General features: G+C 41.1%; 2 protein-coding genes across 7 annotated transcripts in view; both read left to right on the top strand.

The window, feature by feature from the left end:
• The window catches only part of FNDC7 (fibronectin type III domain containing 7), a 54,611-nt gene extending 45,203 nt beyond the window's left edge, over nt 1–9,408 (top strand). For both annotated transcript variants that reach the window (XM_081487215.1, XM_081487214.1), the window contains exons 12-14: nt 2,186–2,215; nt 8,347–8,414; nt 8,503–9,408. In XM_081487215.1, the coding sequence (XP_081343341.1) occupies nt 2,186–2,215; nt 8,347–8,378 (62 nt within the window). In that variant the 3' untranslated portion in view covers nt 8,379–8,414; nt 8,503–9,408. The remainder of the gene's footprint in view (nt 1–2,185; nt 2,216–8,346; nt 8,415–8,502) is intronic.
• A 4,535-nt stretch (nt 9,409–13,943) lies between these two features.
• Nucleotides 13,944–24,314, top strand: part of STXBP3 (syntaxin binding protein 3) — a 56,887-nt gene continuing 46,516 nt past the window's right edge. For 3 of the 5 annotated variants that reach the window (XR_014052974.1, XR_014052973.1, XM_081487211.1), the window contains exon 1: nt 13,944–14,007. Coding sequence is in view for 1 of the 5 variants with exons in the window: in XM_081487211.1 (XP_081343337.1) it covers nt 13,959–14,007 (49 nt within the window). In the remaining 4 variants the exon portion in view is untranslated. Of the gene's footprint in view, nt 14,008–14,081; nt 14,315–17,016; nt 17,079–24,314 lie in introns of those variants that run through there. The other 2 variants (XM_081487212.1, XM_081487213.1) reach the window with 2 other exon arrangements.

Here is a 24,314-nt window from a genome sequence, read left to right as displayed (position 1 = left end):
CCTTGGCTGTCATGCTCTGATTCCTTGCTTGTTCATTATCTTGTCCAGAGGACAAGCTGGCCCAAAGCGTGGCCCTATGAGAAGGGACAGGAGTAGGTTGTTGAGTTGAAGATGAGCTCTGAGGAAGCAGAGCTTACAGGTCAATAATGATACTTCATTGTATTTGCATAATGCTTCAAAATTTATCAAGTGTTTTCACATTCAATATTTCACTGAATGCTCAAAATAACTCTATAAGGTAGGTTCAACAGATTTTATTTTCTCCAATTTATAAATGAGAAAACTGAGACTCAAAGGCTCCCAAATCTCTACCTATAACCCTTCTCTTCTGATCTCTAAATCTATATTCAAACCTACTACTTAGAGATACACCCTAGGCATTTCAATTCCTCAAGACCAAAAGGAACTTCTGATCCCATGCGGTTTCTGATCTCCCATCATCCTTGTTTCAGGTATTCAAGCCTGAAAACCCTGGAGTCAGCTTCCCCTCTCCCTCACCTTCCATATCTATGTAGTCTCCAAGCTCTGTTTTTTTCACTCCATGCTGGTTTCTAAATCCAACTTCTTCTCTTCATTCCGATAGCTACTTCAGTACTTCAGGGTCTCACTACCTCTCCCCTAGACTATTACACCAGTCCTGTCCTCCTGCCCTCTTACCAGTCTTCGTACTATCACTAGAGTTATTATTCCAGGACACTGACCCAATTGTCTTTCTTTCACGCTACAAAATTCTCAGTTTTCCATTGCTCCATAGGATAAAATACAGTCCTCTGAGCATGGCATTTAATATCCCTTACAATCCACCCCCCTTCTATCTTTCTACACCTGTACTAACAGAAATTTAATGTAAGTCTGAAAATTTAAAATTTTCTAGTAGCCACATTAAAAAAGTAAAAAAAAATAGGCAAAATTAATCTGAATATATTTTAGTTAATCTAATATATCCACAATATTCTAATTTTCAACATGGACTCAATATAAAAATTTTGTATTTTTTCCATAGTAAGTCTTCAAAATCTTGTGTGTGTTTGTTTAACACAGCACATATCAGTTTAGACCAGCCACTCTTGGAGTGCTCATAGCTACACGTGGTGAGTGGTTACTCTATTGGACAGTACAGTTCTCGGCTCATTCCCCAACATCCTTACTGAGAGGATTCTATTCTCTAGTCACATGGAGTCATTCACACCCCTCTGCCCTTACCACACATGCATACTATGCCACATCGTGCTTCTGGGCTAATGCAGCACTCCTCGCTTTGCCTGAAATTCTGCTCGCCCCGCCTCAACCAAGGGAACTCCACCAGCCCAAATTCCCCCTCCTCTGTGAAGTCTTCTCTAGTTCTCATAGGCTGAGTTCATCTCTCTCTTTCCTTTATAACTCCACAGCACACATTATTGTCACCACACCATATTTCTGTGAGTTGAATGTCTGTAATTTCTGCTAAATGGCAATATCTTAGACTCTCAGTACTTTGCATATAACTGTTGCCCTATATATTTTAAGTTAAAAAAAAAGAATGAATAAAAGAGTTTACATGTTTCTCTATGATAATACAGCCAGTAAATGAGTGATTGAAGTCTTTGCTTCTTCTCCTAATTCATACTCACAATTTAACCTTTAGAGAGACATTTTCTCTGATGGTTTGTTAGTTGGAACTCTAATATCGTTTGGTGGGGTGCCGTCTCAAGCCTATAGTCTTTGCCCTTTAGTAAGGGTTGGGTGTCCAGACTCAAGTTAGGGAATCTATCTTTGCTCTGGCTCCTTGATAAAAACCATGCATTTGGGGGAAGTTTGTTGGTTTTGTTTTTTGGTATTTCTTTCCCCAATATCAGTGATGCCTTAATCTTATAATTAGGATGATATTATAAATGATAACAATGATTAATATTTATTGAGTGTTGTGTGCTAGCCACTATTCCAAGGGCTTTATGTGCATTAGCTTGACTGATCCTTATAACAATCCTATGAGGTTGGCATTCTTATTCTTGCCACCTAGCAAAATGAGGCACAGAAAAGTGAAATGACTTATCCAAGTTGACACTGTTAGCAGGTGTCTCCTTCTCTTATTACACAAGCTGGTTCTTATTCATTCTTTGTTCACTTTGCTATTATTCTTTCTTAAATGGTATCTCAAATACATCAATGAATCTGTTTTAAATGCTTGTGTTTTTATTTATTACAGTAACCTGCTCTGGAAGTACACTTGGAATGGGTAAGTCGTTTTTCTCATGGATAAAATAGAAAGAAATTTTTTGTTGCTCTTTCAGTTCAGTTCAGTTCAGTTTGGTCACTCAGTCACGTCCGACTCTTTGCAACCCCATGGACTGCAGTATGCCAGGCTTCCCTGTTCATCGACAACTCCCAAAGCTTACTCAAACTCAGGTCCATTGAGTCATTGATGCCATCCAACCATCTCATCCTCTGTCGTCCCCTTCAATCATTCCAGCCTTCAATCATTCCCAGCATCAGGGTCTTTTCAAATGAGTCAGTTCTTCACATCAGGTGGCCAAAGCATTGCAGTTTCAGCTTCAGCATCAGTCCTTCCAATGAATATTCAGGACTGATTTCCTTTAGGATGGACTGGTTGGCTCTCTTTGCAGTCCAAGGGACTCTCAAGAGTCTTCTCCAACACCACAGTTCAAAAGCATCAATTCTTTGGCTCTCAGATTTCTTTATAGTCCAACTCTCACATCCATATATGACTACTGGAAAAACCATAGCTTTGACTAGATGGACCTTTGTCAGCGAAGTAATGTCTCTGCTTCTTAATATACCGTCTAGGTTGGCCATAGCTTTTCTTCCAAGGAGCAAGCATTTTTTAATGTCATGGATGCAGTCACCATCTGCAGTGATTTTGGAGCCCAAGAAAATAAAGTCTCAAACTGTTTCCATTGTTTCCCCCTCTATTTGCCATGAAGTGATGGGACCAGATGCCATGATCTTAAGTTTTCTGAATGTTGAGTTTTAAGCCAACTTTTTCACTCTCCTTTTTCACTTCCATCAAGAGGCTCTTTAGTTCTTCTTCGCTTTTGGCCATACACGTGGTGTCATCTGCATCTCCGAGGTTATTGATATTTCTCCCGGCAATCTTGATTCCAGATTGTGCTTCATCCAGTCCAGCAGTTCTCACGATGTACTCTGCATATAAGTTAAATAAGCAGGGTGACAATATACAGCCTTGACGTACTCCTTTCCTGATATGGAAACAGTCTGTTTTTCCATGTGCATTTCTAACTGTTGCTTCTTGACCTGCATACAGATTTCTCAGGAGGCAGGTCAGGTAGTCTAGTATTCCCATCTCTTTCAGAATTTTCCACAGTTTGTTGTGATTCACACAGTCAAAGGCTTTGGCATAGTCAATAAAGCAGAAGTAGCTGTTTTTCTGGAACTCTCTTGCTTTTTTGATGATCCGGTGGTTGTTGGTAATCTGATCTCTGGTTCCTCTGCCTTTTCTAAATCCAGCTTGAACATCTGGAAGTTCACGGTCCAAGTACTGTTGAAGCCTGGCTTGGAGAATTTTGAGCATTACTTTGCTAGCGTGTGAGATGAGTGCAACTGTGTGGTAGTTTGAGCATTCTTTGACATTTCCTTTCTTTGGGATTGGAATGAAAACTGACCTTTTCCAGTCCTGTGGCCACTGTTGAGTTTTCCAAATTTGCTGGCATATTGAATGCAGCACTTTCACAGCATCATCTTTTAGGATTCGAAATAGGTCAACTGGAATTCCATCACCTCCATTAGTTTTGTTCGTAGTGATGCTTCCTAAGGCCCACTTGACTTCACATTCCAGGATGTCTGGCTCTAGGTGGGTGATCACACCATCATGATTATCTGGGTCATAAAGATCTCTTTTGTATAGTTCTTCTGTGTATTCTTGCCACTTCTTCTTAATATCTTCTGCTTCTGTTAGGTCCATACCATTTCTCTCTTTTATTGTGCCCATCTTTGCATGAAATGTTCCCTTGGTATCTCTAATTTTCTTGAAGAGATCTCTAGTCTTTCCCATTCTATTGTTTTCCTCTATTTCCTTGCACTGATCACTGAGGAAGTCTTTCTTATCTCTCCTTGCTATTCTCTGCATTTAAATGAGTATATCTTTCCTTTTCTCCTTTGCCTTTCACTTCTCTTCTTTTCTTAGCTATTTGCAAGGCCTCCTCAGACAACCATTTTGCCTTTTTGCATTTCTTTTTCTTAGAGATGTCTTGATCGCTGCCTCCTGTACAATGTCAGGAACCTCTGTCCATAGTTCTTCAGGCATTCTGTCTATCATATCTAATCTCTTGAATCTATTTGTTACCTCTACTGTATAATCATAAGGGATTTGTTTTAGGTAATCAATGGTAGTGGTTTTCCCTACTTTATTTAATTTAAGTCTAAATGGTCTAGTAGTTTTCCCTACTTTCTGCAATTTAAGTCTGAATCAAGTGTTCATGATCTGAGCCACAGTCAGCTCCCAGTCTTGTTTTTACTGACTGTATAGTGCTTCTCCATCTTTGGTTGCAAAGAATATAATCAGTCCAGATACTGACCATCTGGAGATGTCCATGTGTAGAGTCTTCTCTTGTGTTGTTGGAAGAGGGTGTTTGCTATGACCAGTGCATTCTCTTGGTAAAACTGTGTTAGCCTTTTCCCTGCTTCATTCTGTACTCCAAGGCCAAATTTGCCTGTTAGTCCAGTATTTCTTGACTTCCTACTTTTGCATTCCAGTCTCCTTAATGAAAAGGACATCTGTTTTAGGTGTTAGTTCTAGAAGGCCTTATAGGACTTCATAAAACCGTTCAGCTTCTTTGGCATTCGTGGTTGGGGCATAGACTTGGATTACTGTGGTACTGAATGGTTTGCCTCAGAAATGAACAGAGAACCTTCTGTTGTTTTTGAGATTGCACCCAAGTACTGAACTTCAGACTCTTTTGTTGACTATGAGGACTACTCCATTTCTTCTAAGGGATTCTTGCCCACAGTAGTAGATATAATGGTCTTCTGTATTAAATTCACCCATTCCAGTCCATTTTAGTTCACTGATTCCTAAAATGAAAATGTCAATGTTCACTCTTGCCATCTCCTGTTTGATCACTTCCCATTCGCCTGACTTCATGGACCTAACATTCCAGGTTCCTATGTAGTATTGCTCTTTACAGCATCAGACTTTACTTCCATCACCAGTCACATCCACAACTGGGTGCTGTTTTTGCTTTGGCTCCGTCTCTTCATTCTTCATTGTTGTTCTTTAGGGTGACTTAATGAAGTCAGAATCAAAGCTGACTCTTCAATTAGAGAGGCAAATGCTTTCTTTCTGTGATTTAAGGGGTCCCTGCTCTCCTCTTGCATAACTCTTTCTCCCCTCTTAGCTTGCCTCCCCTCAGATTCCATCCGTGGAGAGGAACTCCACTGGATTCTGAAATTATTTCAGTCTTCCAGGGTCCCACAGGAAAATAAAAATATGCTTCAGAGAAGCAACTGATTCATGCCTCATTTGAGAGAGTGGTTCCCAGCCCTGCTGTACATTGAGTCACCCAGAGAGCTTAAAAGTAATGGATTTGTTGTTGTTTTTCAGTCTGTAAGTCATGTCCAACTCTTTGCAACCCCATGGACTGTAGCCCACAGGCTCTTCTGTCCATGGGATTTCCCAAGCAAGATTACTGGAGTGGGTAGCCATTCCCTTCTCTAGGATCTTCCTGGAGATCTTCTCGACCCAGGGATCAAAGCTAGTTCTCCTACGTTACAGGAAGATTCTTTACCATCTGAGCCACCAGGGAAAAGCTTCTTAGGTGATTCTAAGGTGTAGCCAAGGCTGAGAACTGCTGCTTTAGAGCAGAGCTTCTCAAAGCTTATTATGCATAGAAATCACCTGGGGCCTTATTAAACCCGATTCTGATTTGGCAGGTGTAGGAAAGATCTAAGACTTTGCACTTCTAACAAGGTCCAGGTGATGCTGGTGAAATTGATGCTGCTGGTCTGACCACACTTTTGGTAGTCAGGTGTTAGAATCTGTTAACAGCCTGCAGAGTCCTAAGATGTCTGCTTCCAGTGTGCAAGGGTGGACATCGCCAGCAGAGGTAAACGAGTGCTGAAAGTGCATCTGGAGTAAAGGTAACCCTCACTGTCACTCAGATGTGCTCAGGACTGATCTCATCTAGGCTATTCCGGGGGCCCCATGGGGGCTACTCTTGGCTTGGGGCTGTGGAGATGATCACAGAGCTGTGTGTGCTGACCCAGTGAGTAGCATGTGGTGCTTCAAGAGGAATCTTTGCTACATCTTCTAGGAGGATTGCTCGATTTGAGGCCTTGGGAATACCCCTCGGGAATATTATAAAACCTAAAATATAGACCAGGCACATAAACACACACAACATACACACACAGTCAGACATGGCTGACTTCAGAGGATGTAAGAGAAAATGAAGCCTTCCTATGAGCAAACCCCACTGGATAGCCTTTCAGCCTGAGCCAGCTCCCTTCCAACACTCCCTTCCGCCAGTAGGACACATGCTTCTCTTTGCCGCCTGTCCTCTGTTTCCTCTCCCAGTCCATTACTTCTCTAAGCACAGAGGACACATGTTTTCTAATTCTTGCCCCACCTGCTGTTGTTGTCTAGTCACTAAGTCATGTCTAACTCTTTGCGACCCCATGGACTGTAGCCCACCAGGCTCCTCTGTCCATGGGATTTCCTGGACAAGAATATTGGAGTGGATTGCCATTCCTTTCTCCAGGGGATCTTACTGACCCAGGGACTGAACCTGCATCTCCTGTATTGGCAGGAGGATTCTTTACTGCTGAGCCACTGGGGGAGCCCCACCAGTAGTTCTGAAATAAGAATAATCCCTATTAATTTTTAAAGGGTTTCTATTTCCAGTGATCACAGGGAAACAGACCTGGCTTATTAAAAATAAATTATGAGGAAAGTTCTAGATTATAATTACTTGAAAAAACTCCTAAAGTACTAATGACTATAAGCTCTGGTCTTCAGTAAAATGTACATGGGCCTGGGTCTGCATTCTTGGAACATCTTTCCAGTATTATGGCAGTTTTAATTCAATATTTCTCCTGAGCCACAGAGGGGTAGTAGAAGTATCTTGGGGACCCCTAGGAGGTGAAGAGTGGTGTATTATATATTGGTCTTCCCTAAGATCTTGTTAAATAGATGATACTTTTATTAAAAAATGCTTGAAAACCGTCGCTCTTAGACCTTGCTATTCAAGATCGCCAGAAACCTTGTTCAAAACGTACAATTTTAGGCCCTATGCAGAGATGCTGAATCCCCAGGTGATTCACATGCATATTCAGGTTTGTGGGTTACTGCTTAGATAGTAGTGCTCAAACTTTGGAGTGTATCAAAATCTCTTGGAGAGCTAGCAAAGGATGTAAGGACCCATGCCTGCTGAAGTGGGCCCCTGTGTTTCTATCAGGTTCCCATGTGATTCTGACACTCTCCAAGTTTGAGAAGCACTGCTCTCGGTCACTGCTGTCCACTTTCTGTGTCCCTCTTGGCTGGCCTTGATTATTGCTTCTCCTTTCTTAGCGAGTTTCAGTCTTCAACCTGAAGAGATCTGACCTTTTCTTTAAGAGATTGTTGTAGAAATTCTGCAAGACTCAAAAATGATTATTTGGGGGTCTCTACATCATATAGAATTCACTGTATTAAGGGAGAAATTCTAAATTGCTGTCCAATTTCAGCATTTCTCCTCTCCATACACAGGACTAGTCAGAGTAGGTCCCTAGCTGGCATGGGGCCTCTATATATGCTAAGGGAAGCCTTGGGAATCTTGTTGGTCTAAGGCTTTTGGTCTTGCTTAACTCTTGGATTATCCTAAAGCTTTTCAACAGCATGAATGGATTTTTTAAGAGACAGATCTGGGTTCAAATCCTGCCACTGTCCCTTTCCCTTAGGCAAGGTGCTTCAATTCTAAGTACAGATTTCCTCATCTGAAAATTGGAACAAACTTTTCAAAAGATGTTATGAAGATTAAAGGAGATATAAATTGTTAGACCCAATGACAGGCTCAAAGTAAGCTCAGTAAATAAAAGGCTTGGGGGTGGAGAGGAAAGTCCTTTGTCCTGGGTCAGTAGTCTGAGCTCCAAGAGACTCCTGGGGAGGATTCACAGTTCACAAAGCGGGTGAGAGAACATCCTGGTTAGTTAGAACCTGATGGTCAGTTTCTTCTTGCTCTTTGAATGGTACAGTTTATCTTACTTTTCTGCTTACTTGTTGTGAAGTGCTGCAAAAACAGCATTTCAAATTGAAACGCTAATCTGAACCTCAGTGACATCTGAGGGCTTTTTAACTTAAGAAAATGTCTGCATACTAATGCATTTTGTGGCTTCCTCGCTTCCTTGCCTTTTCAGTGATTTACAGAGGGAAGAGAAATGTGGAATGACACAGTAAACCACAGATGAAAACAGAGACTTGACTAGTGAGTAATTTAAATTGAAATGTTATAATTCAAAGGCAAAGTGTTATTTTTTCTTTGCTCTAAAAATTTCTTCCCGTATCTTTTGCAGAGGTTCCTTAATTGTTAGTGTGATTAGAGCTGGAAAAGGTCTAGTAGAATACAAAATGCCTCTAGGATGGGACAAGCTCTTGTGGCCTTTAGAAGAACTGCTCTGACTCCACTTCCTGAGTTCAAGATCAGGTGTGTCCTCAATGGCACAGGAGTTCAAGATCTGCTGCAGAGAAGACTCAGGGGAGAAATTAATCCAGAAAGTCTTGTGGAAGGCTGCCAGAGTGAGGCAGCACACTGGGAAAGTCCTGGAGATGTGCAAGGTCTGCGTAGCAGAAATTCTTGGAGATTTCTTATACCCAGACATAGTACAGACTACAACACACCCACTTCATAAGTGTTTCAATGACCCAGCACTTGCCATGCAGCTCTCTAGCCATTCAAGAGTTGGAAGTGTCCACTCTCAGAGAAATCAAAATCAAGCCACCACACCTTGACTGCACTCATCCAAAACAAAACTCGACAAGGACTTCGGCTGAGGTTGGATAGCAGCAGCTGCCAGGGCCACCTGTAGGAAATAACACCCTCATCTAAAGTTAAGAGGAAGCCAAGCCACTTGCAGGCTTTCCCAAGCGAAAGAAAGCATCATGTGTTGACACCTCTGTGTGAGCATCTGGGAAAGCAGAGTTGCTAGCCTGTTACTGTAATGATTGTAGTCATGCTTTTGAATGAGCAAAGACTTCAGATGGAGGGACAGTCAGGGCCAGAGCCCCAAACTGTGGCAGACTGACATACATGCATCTTTGGAGGGAAGGACCATTGATCTTGTTGGCTCTATTCCTCACTCACACTGTAATTGCTTTTTTTTTTTTTTTGGAGAGAAATGGCAATGATAAATCTGTTGTACCTAAAAAAAAAATTGTCTTTCGAGTGCCAGTAACCTTATTAAAAGATAGTGCAAGCTGGACTTGTGTAACACACGTAACTAAAGTGTTTGCTCCCCAGAAGCCTAGCTGTGGAACTAAGACTGTCTGTAGTTAGGAACAACCATAGCACTCTGCCCAGAGGGAATTGGAGCATGGAATTAGGCTTGAGGTACACTGGGAGGGAACAGCAAACTTCTTTTTCTATGTCTGCTTTCCCTTTCTGTGTGAGACTGAGATACAAATGTGCCACTGATGAGATACTCAAGAGCATTTGCACTTGAAAAGAAGGCAAGTCAAAGAACTTAGATTTCAGAAAAATAGAAATTGCTGAGTCAGACAGTACACACAGAAGAGGACCGAATTTAGTTCACTTTTGTTCCTAAATACCAGTGGATGAACACGAGTCAGACTAGGGGCATTGACATCAGCTGGGGAACTCATTATTTAATACAGACTTCCTGGTATCATCCCCTGGAGATTCTAACTCAGCAGGTTTGCCCAGACCTGGGAATCTATACTTTTAACAAACTCACCAAGTGTTTCTGCCATGTGGCCAAGTTTGGGAAACTTAAAAGACTTGCGTTGGCCCCATTCTTCCTTGAAGCAAAATTTCAGCGATGGGAAGCTGAAACAGGTTAAAAGATAAACTGAGGCATGTTAAAATTTTTAAGAGTTTATTTGAGCAGAAATTGATTTGAATTCAGCAGCACCAAAATCGAAATGATTAGGAGTACTCTACTGACAGGAGCTGGGGGGAGGGGTTGGTAGGAGGGGGGAGACTTTTACTGAAGAGAGGTGGAAGCAAAGCAAGGATATTATTTGACTGGCTATAAAACCAATGGCTATGTAGCTATAGTGGTTGTCTTATTTGGGAAATCTTAGTTGGCTATTTGTGATTAGTTGTCCTTAGATTTTGATTTCTTAACATTGAGACACTTAAAGACTTAGGTTTTGGTTTGTTCACAAAGGTGGCTAAGGTATTAGAGCCACCTCAGTCTAATGACCTCCTTGTTTAATTAATTTAACGGAAGCTGGAAGGCTGTGGCATGTGACGAAAGATTGGTGACAAGATCTGGAGGGTTCAGAGTGGGTCCATGCCCTGTGAGGGGACCATGAATGAACTGAGGCAGTGTTCTGGGTTGTGGTTCAGAGCCCTTGACAGACTGTGTGCTGAGCCCCATCTCTGGCAGTGTGTGCCCTCTGATAAGAGTTGTGTCCATGGCTGTACTGGAACAGGCAAAGAGCCAAGGGCAAAAGCCAAATGGAAAGTCAGGATCCCTGGTCCCAGGACACTAGGGGGCTGCTAGGACCAGTACACTCATACCCTATAAATACCAGAATACAGAAAAAATGAAATGGCTGTCTACTTAGCTAGGCATCGAAGTCTGGGCTGCTTTGGTCAGAATTCCACAGAAGACAATGTGGTCCACATCGGGTGAACATAAAACCAAAACATGGATGTCACACATACTACATGCTTTTAAGTGCTTTTTCTATTCTCATTCTCATAACAACTTTCTGAGCTAAATGATAATATTCCTTTATATATATAACAAAAATGAGACCCAGATAGGTCAAGGAATTCATCCATGTTCTCACAGCTAACCAGTTGAAACACAGATTATCAGGGGGCCAAGTAAGTATGTAACATTGATCAGACCTGCTCATCTATGGTATTTTTATGGAAAATATTTCTCTGGGTTATCATGATTAATTGATAAATTATTAGAGAAGAAGACCTGGATATAGAATGGTGAATGTGTGATCTGCCTTAACTCAAGAGCTTTTACATTCAGTCTCAATTATTTCAACTGTGTATCTGCTCTACAAATCATGCAATGCAGATTTTTCATCTCTGATTAGTGTTGGTGGATTTTGTCTTCCACTCTGCTATATCCTGTTCAGGGAATTCAAATTTTTTGTTCAATCTGTTTAGGTAAACCAACTAGAGGAGACTAGACAGCTCAGAGAGGTTATGTGAAACTAGAGGGTCAAGTGAGGTTAAGCAACGTAGTATGATGGAAAGGCCAGTGGTTTGGGAGCCATCTTGAGGTCTTACGTAATTTAATGTCTCCCTCTGAATCTCAGTTTTCACATTTGTAAAATTGCTATAAAGATTATCATCTTGTTGGATTGTTGTGAGGTTTGAGATACTATACTCACTTTCAACATATAAATGCAATGACACTGAAGTGTTTCAAGTCATCCTACTAATAAGAGGCCAATCCAGGGTTTGTGGACCCATGTCTACATGCTCCTAACGCCCACATTTGCTCCACTATACCACATTGCCACCTTGGAATCTGGCCTTCAGGAGCATGAATCACAGCTATACCCCATGTGACCCAAGTCAAACTTCCAACCCAGAAGGCCCTTTCTGTGTTACCCCTGGCACGTGATCATTCTCCTCAAGACACTTTAACCCACCTCATTCCTCTGTCTTGGTTTGATCCTTGAGGACAAGGAGCTTCATTTTAGAAGTGTGAGTCTGTAACAGGTCTTTTTCTTATGGCTGGGGGCTCAACCCTGCTATACGAAGCAGAATCTGATTTAAAATTGAAAAGGGAGAGAAATATAATGTGTGCATTTGTTTAAAATTTTGAGCAGCTAAGTCTATTTAAAGTAGATTTGAAAGAGGCCAGAGCCCCAGCTTGGCCCAGTTAAGTCTAGAATGGAAAGCCATTCATGCCATAGGTTTTTGCTTGAACACCTTTTACAGTTGTTTTTATTCTTGATTTTCCTTCTCTCTCCTAAAGATCAAAAATTGCAAATCATCTTACAGCCTTCCCTATCTGTGTAACTCAAACCTTATTCTCCTTCCCACTGCACCACTCCTGTGCATCCTTGGCAAGTTATTTAGTTTCACTAAGCCTCAGGTTCCTTGACTGTGAGGATTGCTTTGAGGATCAGTGAGATAATTCATTTAGCATGCTGCCTGGCATATACTACATCCACAGTAAATGTTAGCCATTATTATTACTGCTGCTACTGCTGCTGCTAAGTCGCTTCAGTCGTGTCCGACTCTGTGCGACCCCATAGACAGCAGCCCAACAGGCTCCCCCGTCCCTGGGATTCTCCAGGCAAGAACACTGGAGTGGGTTGCCATTTCCTTCTCCAATGCGTGAAAAGTGAAAGTGAAGTCGCTCAGTCGTGTCTGACTCTTAGCGACCCCATGGACTGCAGCCTACCAGGCTCCTCCTTCCATGGGATTTTCCAGGCAAGAGTACTGGAGTGGGTTGCCACTGCCTTCTGGTTCTTTGCAAATCAGTGTGAGGAAAGTCTGCTTTTTGCTAGTGTATATGATGTTTATGTTACAGTTGAGAGTCTCAGAAACTAAACTGCTTTAATTCGTGATTGATAACTTGTTTGTTGTTGGTCTTAGGGCTTGTGGGATTTTAGTTCTACCGATGAGTGACTGAACCCACCCACTCATCAGTGAAAGTGCTGGAATCCTAAGCACTGAACCGCCAGGGAATTCCCCTATGATTGATTACTTTGATTTCAAGTCTCAAAATAACCATCTCAAAAAACAGATCTCTGCCTGAACTTTCTCTAAGTCTGAGCTCAGATCATCTCCTTTGTGAATCAGCAATAATTCCCCTCTTTTAAATCTAAAGCACTGATAGTCCCTTCCACATGAATTAATGTTTGTTGACTAAGTATTGTTTTATTGGTTCATTTATGTATATTGTCATCATTATGGCATTCACTATTTCAACCAATATTTGACTGCCTTCAAGCGTGCCAGGAACTGAGCTATCTAGATTTTCAATTCTTCAGAAGTGGGTCTCTCCTTTCTTTGACTTGCCTCAAAGTCCTGCACAGTTCTGGGCACAGTGGGCTGCACCTCATGGTTCTACATAATTATTATGTCCTTGAAAAGTGAATAAACTTTTTGGAGGCTAAATTTTCTACTCGGTAGCTGACTGAGTGAAGTCTATTATAAATCGCTTCTCAAAGTGAAGAATTTATTTTGTAAACCGAAGAACCCCTCTCTTTTTCATGAATCGTATGCGTGAATTCGAGTTTCTTAGGTGGTGTTAGCTCACAATCCGTTGGTACGGTTTCACTTTCTGACATCCCTGCTGCTGCTGCTGCTGCTAAGTCGCGTCAGTCTTGTCCGACTCTGTGCGATCCCACAGACGGCAGCCCACCAGGCTCCTCCGTCCCTGGGATTCTCCAGGCAAGAATACTGGAGTGGGTTGCCATTTCCTCCTCCAGTGCATGAAAGTGAAAAGTGAAAGTGAAGTCGCTCAGTCGTGTCCGACTCTTCGCGACCCCATGGGCTGCAGCCTACCAGGCTCCTCCGTTCATGGGGTTTCCCAAGCAAAAGTAGTGGTGTGGGGTGCCATTGCCTTCTCCGTTCTGACATCCCAAGGCGTGGGAATTCGGCTGAGAGCTTTCCGCTAGGGGGCGCGCAACTGCCCACGGAGAATTCACCCACACTGCGCAGCCTCAGTCTGGGGTTGGGCGGGAATCCCATAAGAAGCTCGTGACGTCACTTGTGGGCGTGGCCCGCCAGAACTCCCTCTTACCGCAAAGTAGGCTGCGAGTGGGAGGCGGCGGCTGCTCCTCCATAGCGTTTGGGAAGATGGCGCCGCCGGTGACGGAAAGGGGGCTGAAGAGCGTCGTGTGGCAGAGTGAGTGCGGTGGGGCAGAAGCTGACAAAGGGAAGGCCAGCATGCTGTGGAGCCGGGCCCTGCTTTCCTGCCCCAGATCAGCAGTATCTTGGAGAGCCGCGGTGGGCACTTGCTGCTTTGGCTCCCAGGTCCCTGTTAGGATTTCTTCCTGCTTTTCCTGTTAGGATTTCTTCCTGCTTTCCTTTCCAGCCCTAGTTCTGGCGGCGCCAGGGATGGGCGGGGAGCGGGAGGACGAGGCCTTCACGCCGGCATCCGTCACTCTCTGGGCTCTGCTCGGCCGGGCCCTGGCTTCGAAGTCCCGTCCTGGGTAAGCGGCCCCCGGCCCAGCTTTTCCGCCCGGGGCCCCTGGGCGGATCTTGGTCGCGCTCTCGCCTGGGCCCCAGCAGTCGGCGATGTCTCTCCACCCGAGACAATCTGAGCACTGTGTTTCTTTATGCCGTCCCTCCGCGTCTCCCCACACTTGAGTTTCCGAAGACTGCGTATTCTGCTCATTCGTCTTAGTAGCTGGGAGAGTTTTACAGCTGTACCTTACGATGCCTGTCCTTTAAAAAAAAAATAGACCCTTCTTTCTTTCTAGAAGAACCCACTTTCTCAAGAGTTCCTGAGGAGGGACCACGGGAATGAGTGTATCTCGGGGCAAAGTTGCACCTTTACTTCTTTCTTAACACTCTCGGAGCCACTCCCTTCATCTAGGGCTTCACCACTTACTGGTGACTGATACCTGCTATTCTGCTGTGTCGTCTACAACTTTCGTAAATATCACTCCAAACCTAAGTCTGCCACCTTAGAGAATGAAACCGCCAGACAGGAAGAACCATCATTGTTTGGTTTTTCTAGGTTCAAAGTAATTATGGCCCAGTAGTGGAAAGGGGTATAACATCTAATTAGTATTTCTGGTTCTGGCTTGTTGAGCAAGGAACAGAAATAATGACTGAGTTAATAAAATTCTGGCGGTTATAGAGTTCCTTGTGTAAAATTAAAATTCCAAATCGGTAGCTGTCATATTCCTTAACATATCAGGTACTAGAAACAAATGTATAAATAGAAAGGGGAAAAAAAGTTATGACAGGTTTTTTTTAATTGGAAAATTATAAGATTTGGAGAAGGAAATGGCAACCTGCTTCTGTATTCTTGCCTGGAGAATTCCATGGACAGTCCACGGGGTCGCAGAGATTCGGACACAACTGAGCGACTTACACACAATTATAAGGTTACCATTTTGTTTTTCAAAATTTATATGGGTCACTTTTAAGATTTGGTAATGTTTTAAAGTCACAATCTTATTTAAATATATATATATATGAAAATAGGTAATGAATTATGTTATATAAATAATTTCCAAGATGGTCCTTAACATCAGCATTTATCAGGGGAAAAAAAAGTTAATGTTAGTAACATTAGTGTTGATAGTATGGAATCTAGGCAAGAGGGAGTGTTTACAGATAACAAAATTTCCCTCTTGTGCTGTTAACTTGAGGTAGCACCAAGATATAAACATGGAGTGTAAGACAAAGAAGAGGGGATGATGAAGGGAAGAAAAGTGTTATAAGGATTCAAAAAAATAGTTTTTGTAATTTTTGTGTAAATAGCAACATAACTAAAAGACAGAATAATATTCATTCATCATTTAGTAAGTAGAGAAAGAGAAGTGGGAGCCTCTGAATTCTGTTAGCTAAAGAAGATGGAGTCTGAAAGAAATGGGGAAGAAATCTCCTCAGAGGTAGGAGAATCATATTTGACTGGGAAAAGGTTTTGCTAGGTTTAGGGTAGTACAGTTTGATGAGGGTAGAAAGATAAGTAACTTTCAATTTGCCTGCAAAGTAGGAAGAAGGGAATTAATATTTTTTCAACATTACTCTGTGCCAGGCACTATTCTTTACAAACATTAAAACTTAATAAGAATTATTATCTCTTTAACAGATACTAAAGCTGATACACCTATTATCATAGCAGCATTATTCTAAATAGGCAAAAAGTCAAAACAGCCCAGATGCCCATCAACTGGTGAATGGATTAATAACATGTGGTATGTCCATATAATGGAATATTATTGGGCAATAAAAAGAAGGAAGTACTGATACATGCTACAGTATTGATGATTCCTGGAAAAACTATGACAAATGAAAAGAAGCCAGTCATAAAGAACCATATGACTCCATTCATATTAAATGTTCAGAATAGGCAAATATATAGAGATTAGTAGAAAGTAGATTTGTGGTTGCTTATGTCTAGGGAGGCTGGGGAGATGTGGGAATTATGGCTAAGGAACTGGGTTTCCTTTTGAAGTAATGAGATGTTCTAAAATTGATTACAGTGATAAGCATACAACTCTGAATATACTGAAAGCCATTTAATTGTATACTTTGGATGAGTTGTATGATATGTAAATCATAATAAAGCCATTTTTTAAAAAACCTTATACAACTGTTAATATAGACTTAGTATTCTAACCCATATCTTTTTGGCTGCAGTTTCTGTGTGACCTGTCTATGACTTTTTATAATGTTTAAACCTCAGTTCAGAGCCTTATTTTTTGCCCAGTCTGTTTCAGTAGCCTAACTGAGCCTCCAAGCCTTGTTCTTTCTCACTCCAGTTCATCTGACCAGACTGGTTTTCCTGTAATAGTATTGAGCTATGATCATGCTGATCTCCTGCTTAAAAAGACCTGCAGAGAGATACCCTGCACTTGTGCCTAAAGATCTTTTCAGACACTTGGTCTGCATTTGAAGATTTATAACCTGCTCCAGCCTACTTTGTAGCTTTTCCTAGTATAATATTGATGTTTGCCTATTCCATCCTGTTGACTCTTCTCAAAATCTTCTGCCTCCACATCTTTTTTTTTTTTTTTCTGCCTCCACATCTTGATGCCAGTTCTTCTGTCTAGAATGCTCCTCTTACTCCTATTCTTCAACTCTCCAAGTTTTAGCCAGCCTTTAAGTCTCAGCACAAATGGGACAATTACCTCCATAGCAGCTTCTCATTTTAATTGCATGTCTCATATTTCTGTAGCACATGTGGTTTATCCTTTGCGAATGGTGCCTGATGAGACACTCTTAATAAGCTTCTTGAAGGTAGGTCCACTATTGTGTCTTCTAGAGATTTAAATTCCAAACAGTCCCTGGCAGAATGCAATGGGTAATAATGCTTGTTAAAAGTAAAATGTTGGGTGGGGGTGGGGTGGGGAGGGGGGGACCTCCCTGGTGTCCAGTGGTTAAGAATCTGGCTTACAATGCCAGGGATGGTAGTTCAATCCCTGAACTAAGATCCCACATGCTGGGGAGCAACTAAGCCCATGTGCCGCAACTAAGACCCAATGAAGCTGAATAAATATTTTTAAAAAGTAAACAGGAGAAAAAGTGAACAGATCAGTTCTGTAATGCCCCCCAATTTATTCAGTAAATATTGAATTCCTATGGGAATACAGCAATAGAAAGGAGATAAGTTCCCCCACTTCCTGAATCTTGCATTCAAGTGGTGAATAATAGAAAATAAGTATGTAAACAAAGAATAAATGTGGTTATTTCAGTCCTTGATATCTATATATAGAAAGAGGCTACTCTGGATAGGTAGGTCAGGAAAGGATTCTCTGTTTAGTTCAGACACTCAGTCGTGTCCGACTCTTTGTAACCCTGTGGACTGTAGCACAGTAGGCTTCCCTGTTCATCACCAACTCTGGAGCTTGCTCAAACTCATGTCCATCAAGTCAGTGATGCCATCCAACCATCTCGTCCTCTGTCGTCTCCTTCTCCTCCTACTTTCAATCTTTCCCAGCTTCAGGGTCTTTTCTAACAAGTCAGTTCTTCACATCAGGTGGACAAAGTATTGGAGCTTCAGCTTCCAGTGAATATTCAGGACTGATTTCCTTTCGGATGGACTGGTTGGATCTCCTGGCAGTCCAAGGGACTCTCAAGAGTCTTTTCCAACACCACAGTTCAAAAGCATCAATTCTTTGGCACTAAGCTTTCTTTATAGTCCAACTCTCACACCCATACATGACTACTGGAAAAACCATAGCTTTGACTAGACAGACCTTTGTCAGCAAAGTAATGTCTCTGCTTTTTAATATGCAGTCTAGGTTGGCCATAGCTTTTCTTCCAAGGAGCAAGCGTCTTGATTTCATGGCTGCAGTCACTGTCTGCAGTGATTTTGGAGCCCAAGAAAATAAAGTCTCTCACTGTTTCTATTGTTTCCCCATCTATTTGCCATGAAGTGATGGGACCAGATGCCATGATCTTCGTTTTTTGAATGTTGAGTTTTAAGCCAGCTTTTTCACTCTCCTCTTTTACCTTTATCTATCAAGAGGCTCTTTAGTTCCTCTTCACTTTTGGCCATAAGGGTGGTGTCATCAGCATCTCTGAGGTTATTGATATTTCTCCCTGTAATCTTGATTCCAGCTTGTGCTTCATCCAGCCTGGCATTTCACGTGATGTACTCTGCATAGAAGTTAAGTAAGCAGGGTGACAGTATAGAGCCTTGACATATTCCTTTCTCAATTTGGAACCAGTCCATTGTTCCATGTCTGCTTCTAGTTGTTGCCTCTTGATCTGCATACAGATTTCTAAGGAGGCAGGTCAGGTGGTCTAGTATTCCCATCTCTTTCAGAATTTTCCACAGTTTGTTGTGATCCACGCGGTCAAAGGCTTTAGTGTAGTCAGTGAAGCAGAAGTAGATGTTTTTCTGGAACTCTCTTGCTTTTTCTTATGATCTGGTGGATGTTGGTAATCTGATCTCTGGTTCCTCTGCCTTTTCTAAATCCAGCTTGAACATCTGGAAGTTCTCAGTTTACATATAGTTGAAGCCTAGTTTGGAGAATTTTGAGCATTACTTTCCTAGCATGTGAGGTGAGTATAGCTGTATGGTAGTTTGAACATTCCTTGGCATTTCCTTTCTTTAGGACTGGAATGAAAACTGACCTTTTCCAGTCCTGTAGCCACTGCTGAGTTTTCCAAATTTGCCGGCATATTGCGTGCAACACTTTCACAGCATCATCTTTTAGGATTTGAAATAATTCAGCTGGAATTCCATTACCTCCACTAGCTTTGTTCATAGTGATGCTTCCTAAGGCCTGCTTGACTTCATATTCCAGGATGTCTGGTTCTAGGTGAGTGATCACACCATCATGGTTATCTGGGTCATGAAACTCTTTTTTGTATATTTTTTCTGTGTATTCTTGCCTTCCCTTCTTGATATCTTCTGCCTCTGTTAGGTCCATACCATTTCTGTCCTTTATTGTGCCCATCTTTGCATGAAACGTTCCCTTGGTATCTCTAATTATCTTGAAGAGATCTCTAGTCTTTCCCATTCTGTTGTTTTCCTCTGTTTCTTTGCATTGGTCACTTGGGAAGGCTTTCTAATTTCTCTTTGCTATTCTTCGGAACTCTGCATTCAGATGGATATATCTTTCCTTTTCTCCTTTGCCTTTCACTTCTCTCTTCTCAGTTATTTGCAAGGCCTCCTCAGACAACTGTTTTGCCTTTTTGCATTTCTTTTTCTTGGGGATGGTTTTGATCACCACCTCCTATACAGTGTCGCAAACCTCCATCCATAGTTCTTCAAGCACTCTGTCTATCCGATCTAATCCCTTGAATGTATTTGTCGCTTCCACCATATAATTGTAAGGGATTTGATTCAGGTCATACCTGAATGGTGTAGAGGGCTTTCCTTGTGGCTCAGCTGGTAAAGAATCTGCCTGTAATACAGGAGTCCGGGTTCGATCCTTGGGTTGGGAAGATCCCCTGGAGAAGGGAAAGGCTACCCACTCCAGTATTCTGGTCTGGAGAATTCCATGAAGGAGTCCATGGGGTTGCAAAGAGTCAGACACAACCCTGCGACTTTCACTTACACTTTCATTTTTGATGGTCTAGTGGTTTTCCCTACTTTCGTCAATTTAAGTCTGAATTTTGCAGTCAGGAGTTCATGATCTGAGCCACAGTCAGCTCCTGGTCTTGTTTTTGCTGACTGTGTAGAGCTCCATCTTTGGTTGCAAGGAATATAATCAGTCTGATTTAGGTATTGACCATCTGTTGATGTCTGTGTGTAGAGCTGTCTCTTTCTGTTGTTGGAAGAGGCTGTTTGTTATGACCAGTGTATCCTCTTGGCAAAAGTCTGTTAGCCTTTGCCCTGTTTCTCTGAGTAGGTAACATTTGAGCTGAGACCTAAAACATGAGAAGGAATCAGCCTTTAGGGACTACATTAAAACCCCTTTTAAAAATTTAATGTTTCGACTGCAAAGGGCTGCATTTATTTACAAAACTAATTCCTGTACTTAATATCAGTAAAAATTTATAATGCTTGGTATTGCTCATTTGCCATTTTTTGCTGTAGGAGAGTGGTAGCAAAGCTATCACTGATAAAAGATTTTAAACAAAAATTTGATGAAATTTATTTGAAAAACACAGCAAAACAATAGTAACTAAATATAGTATCTAAGTAAAGCAGCAAGTTGAAACCACTTATGGAATTTTTATTTTTCCTTATTCAGTACAGCCTATTATAAACAATAGTCTAATGTCTAATGTCTATTGTATATTTTAGAAGAAATGTTGGAGAAAGTGAATCTCGAAAAATTACAAATCAAAGTAATTTGTTTACAAATTAAAATTGACACCTTAAATTATAAGCTTTTTGCTTTTCATGTTTTTCTTCTAGTCCTTATATACCTTCAGATATATTTTATATTATTGGTCGTTTTGTTGCTTCCTTTTTTTAAATGCTTAACATTGACATAACTTTTTCCTCTTCCTTCATAATCTTTGTAATTAGTATTTTTAATCATTCTTAAATACCTTGATGTGGCAAAAAATTTTGATAATAGAAAAGACTGTAAAATAAAATTAATCTTCATCCCTACCCAGAGTCCAGACTCCTTTCCCAGAGACAACCACTCGGGTGTTTTAAAAATTCCTTTAGAACTTATTTTTCCCAAATATAGGGCTTCCCAGGTGGCGCTCATGGTAAAAAATTTGCCTGCCAGTGCAGGAGATGCAAGAGACTTGGATTCAGTCACTGGGAAGAATCCCCTGGAGAAAGAAATGGCAGTCACCCAGTATTCTTGCCTGGGAGATCGCATGGACAGAGGAGTCTGGTGGGCTACAGTCTGTGGTGTCACAAAGAGTCTGACACGACTGAACATGTACGCACACACATACATACACACACACAAGGGCATATAGAAAATATTTTTTTGTTTTTCTGTTTTAATCTGTTATCTTTATGGCTTTTTTCATTCTGGTTACTTCTTTATCTTGTTGAGCACAATTTTTTCCTTTTTGGATATTTGCAGAATTATGTATTCATTTAAACTAATTTTTATTGAGTAAACTGTGCCACCCACTGTTCTAGGTATATATTCCTTTTGTTGTTGTTCAGTCAATAAGTCGTGTCTGACTCTTTGAGACTCCATGGACTGCAGCACAGGCTTCCCTGTCCTTCCTTCGCTATCTCCTGGCGTTTGCTCAAATTCATGTCCATTGAGTCCATTCATGTCCATTGATGATATTCAACCACCTCATTCTCAGCCGCCCCCTTCTCCTTTTGCATTCAGTCTTTCCCAGCATCAGGGTCTTTTCCAGTGAGTCAACCCTTTGCATCTGGTGGCCAAAGTATTGGAGCTTTAGCTTCAGCATCAGTCAGTCCTATGAGTATTCGGGGTTGATTTCCTTTAGGATTGATTGGTTTGATCTCCTTGCCGTCCAGGGGACTCTCAGTCTTCTCCAGCACCGCAGTTCAAAAGCATCAATTCTTCGGCACTCAGCCTTCTTTGTAGTCCAACTCTCACATTCCTACATGACTAATGGAAAAGCCCTAGCTTTGACTGTACGGACCTTTGTTGGCAAAGTGATGTCTCTGCTTTTTAATACACTGTCATAGCTTTCCTTCCAAGGTGCAAGCATCTTTTAATTTCATGGCTGCAGTCACTGTCCACAGTAATTTTGAAGCCCAAGAAAATAAAATCTGTCACTGTTTCCACATTTCCCCCTTCTGTATTCATATTCCTTGACCTGTAATTCACAGTTCAGAGGGAGGAGACAGGTATACAGGTACTAAGTACTATATTAGCAGCATGAAGAAGTTTCATAGAAAAAGAGAAGAAAAAGAAATTTTTTCCTCTCTGGAACTGCATTAGAGAACACTCTAAATAGAAGGTAACATTGAAACGTAGTATGTTTTTGCCAGACAGGGAAATCTGAACTAGGACCTAAAGGCATCAAAGTATGTGATTGTTTATGGAAGAGGGAATAATTCCTTTTGTTTGAGTACGGAATATTTATTGCAAGGAATAGGGGGATGAAGCCTATAAAAGGTAGGTTGGAGCTAAATTGTTTAAAAATGCTCTAGCAGTGGGAAGCCATTAAAGATGAAAAGTTTGTTTTCCTCCTCTAACAGCAGCTGTCAGCATTTTGGGGACTTACTAGAACAATGCTGAAAGGAAGTCATTTTTTGTTCCTAAAGTTTTCACTAAGTGTAATGCTAGTGTAAAGTGTACTATTGCTGAATGTATAGCTGGATAAATTTTTATTCATGTAACTACCACCTCTATGAAACGTTAACCCCAGAACCCTTCTGATTATACATTTGGCATTGCTGATGCCATACACTACTTTGTTAGTTCTCCTTTCATTTTTTCCATCAGTATTTTCACATCCTCTTTGGTGTTACAATTTAAAATGTATTTCACTTCATATGTAGAAGAAACAGAAGGAGAAAAGTTTGGGTAATTGGTATTAATGGTCATTAATTGGGTAGTATTTAGACTGGTGGAAGATTAATATAGAGATTCGGTGAAGGCCAGTTGATGGAGGATATTGAATAGTAGAATCTAGATTTTATTCTGAGGTAACAGAATTTGAGAGAATTTTGAGGTGGGTATTGAAGTGACAGGGCTGTGCTTCAGGAAGAGGACTCTTGACTGCAGTGTGGAAAACATATTGGGGGAGGTAAAGGGGTTAGAGATAGGGAGCAGGAAATCCAGATAGGAGATTATTGTAGTAATTCTGTGAGAGAGAGTAAGAATCAGGGCAGTGGTAGTGATGGTGGCAATCACCAGAAAGAACAGCGGATACTGCCTAGTGATTAGAAATGGAGAAAAGAGGAAATAGATGAAGACAATAACTAAGAAGATGACAATAAAACTCATAGAAGTGGAGACGTCTAGAGCAGTTTTTAGAGCATTTAATCTCAATTTGAGGCATGTAGCTGCTTAAACCTGTATTGTGTAATTGAAAGACATAAAAGGAGAGATGAGGATTTGTGGAAAAAGGAAGGATTGCTGTGGGTAAGTGGGAAATAGGGAGAAGTTGGTCAAAGAGTACAAGCTTCCAGTTGGAAGAGGATTACGTTCCGAGGATCTAATGTACAGCATTGTGATTATAGATAAAAATACCGTACTATATAATTGAAAGTTGCAGAGAGAATAGATCTTAAATGTTCTCATCCCAAAAAAGAAATGGTATGTGGAGTGGTGGAGGTGTTAACTAACACTGCAGTCGTAATTATACTGCAATATATGTGTATCAGATCAATACCTTGTTAACCTTGAAAGTTAACCTTACACAATGTTATATGTGTTTATCTCAGTAAAGTTGGGGGAAAAAATTGAAGAACTGATCTGATAGATGAAACTTTGATGATGAACATGGTCTCTGAGGAAGAGTATAGAGCAAGCAGAGCAAAAGTAAGAGAATTGAATCTTGGGATGTATCCATATTTAGGGTGCTAGAGAAGTGGATTATAAGGTTAAATAATTTTCATTAATATTTAGAGAAATATCTATTTCTGTAATATTATTTGATGTGATTTCCTTGGACTACTCCAAACACATTTTACCTGTAACCAAATCACTTTTCACGGATGCCCCTAATTTCTGTCCACATACTAGTTATCTCTTTATCATTTATTTTTGAGATGCTAGCACTTACTGGCTTGGTATCCTCAGATTCTAAGGTGGTACTATCTAGTTAGAAATAAAAGGCAAGCCACGTGTGTTACTTAAAATTTTCTGATAGCCAAATCAAAAAAAAAAAAAGTAAACAGGTGAAATTAATTTTTAAAATATATTTTGTTTAACCTGATATATCTAAAATGTTACCATTTAAATGTCTAGTCAAATAACGATATTTTAGATTTCTTTTTTTGTACTAAGTCTTTGAAATCTGGTGTGTATTTTATACTTGCAGTTTATACATCCCAGTTCAGGTGAGCCACATTTCCAGTGGACTTTCTGCATAGCTCAGTCAGTAAAGCATCTGCCTGCAATGCAGGAGACCTGGGTTCAATCCTGCATCAGAAAGTTCCCCTGGAGAAGGAAA

This window comes from Giraffa tippelskirchi, chromosome 5 (assembly GCF_054371585.1).
Source record: "Giraffa tippelskirchi isolate mGirTip1 chromosome 5, T2T-mGirTip1v1.2.pri, whole genome shotgun sequence".
NCBI lineage: Eukaryota > Metazoa > Chordata > Mammalia > Artiodactyla > Giraffidae > Giraffa > Giraffa tippelskirchi.
Note: the sequence above shows the minus strand (reverse complement) of the source record. Positions and strands in the feature narration are given on the sequence as shown.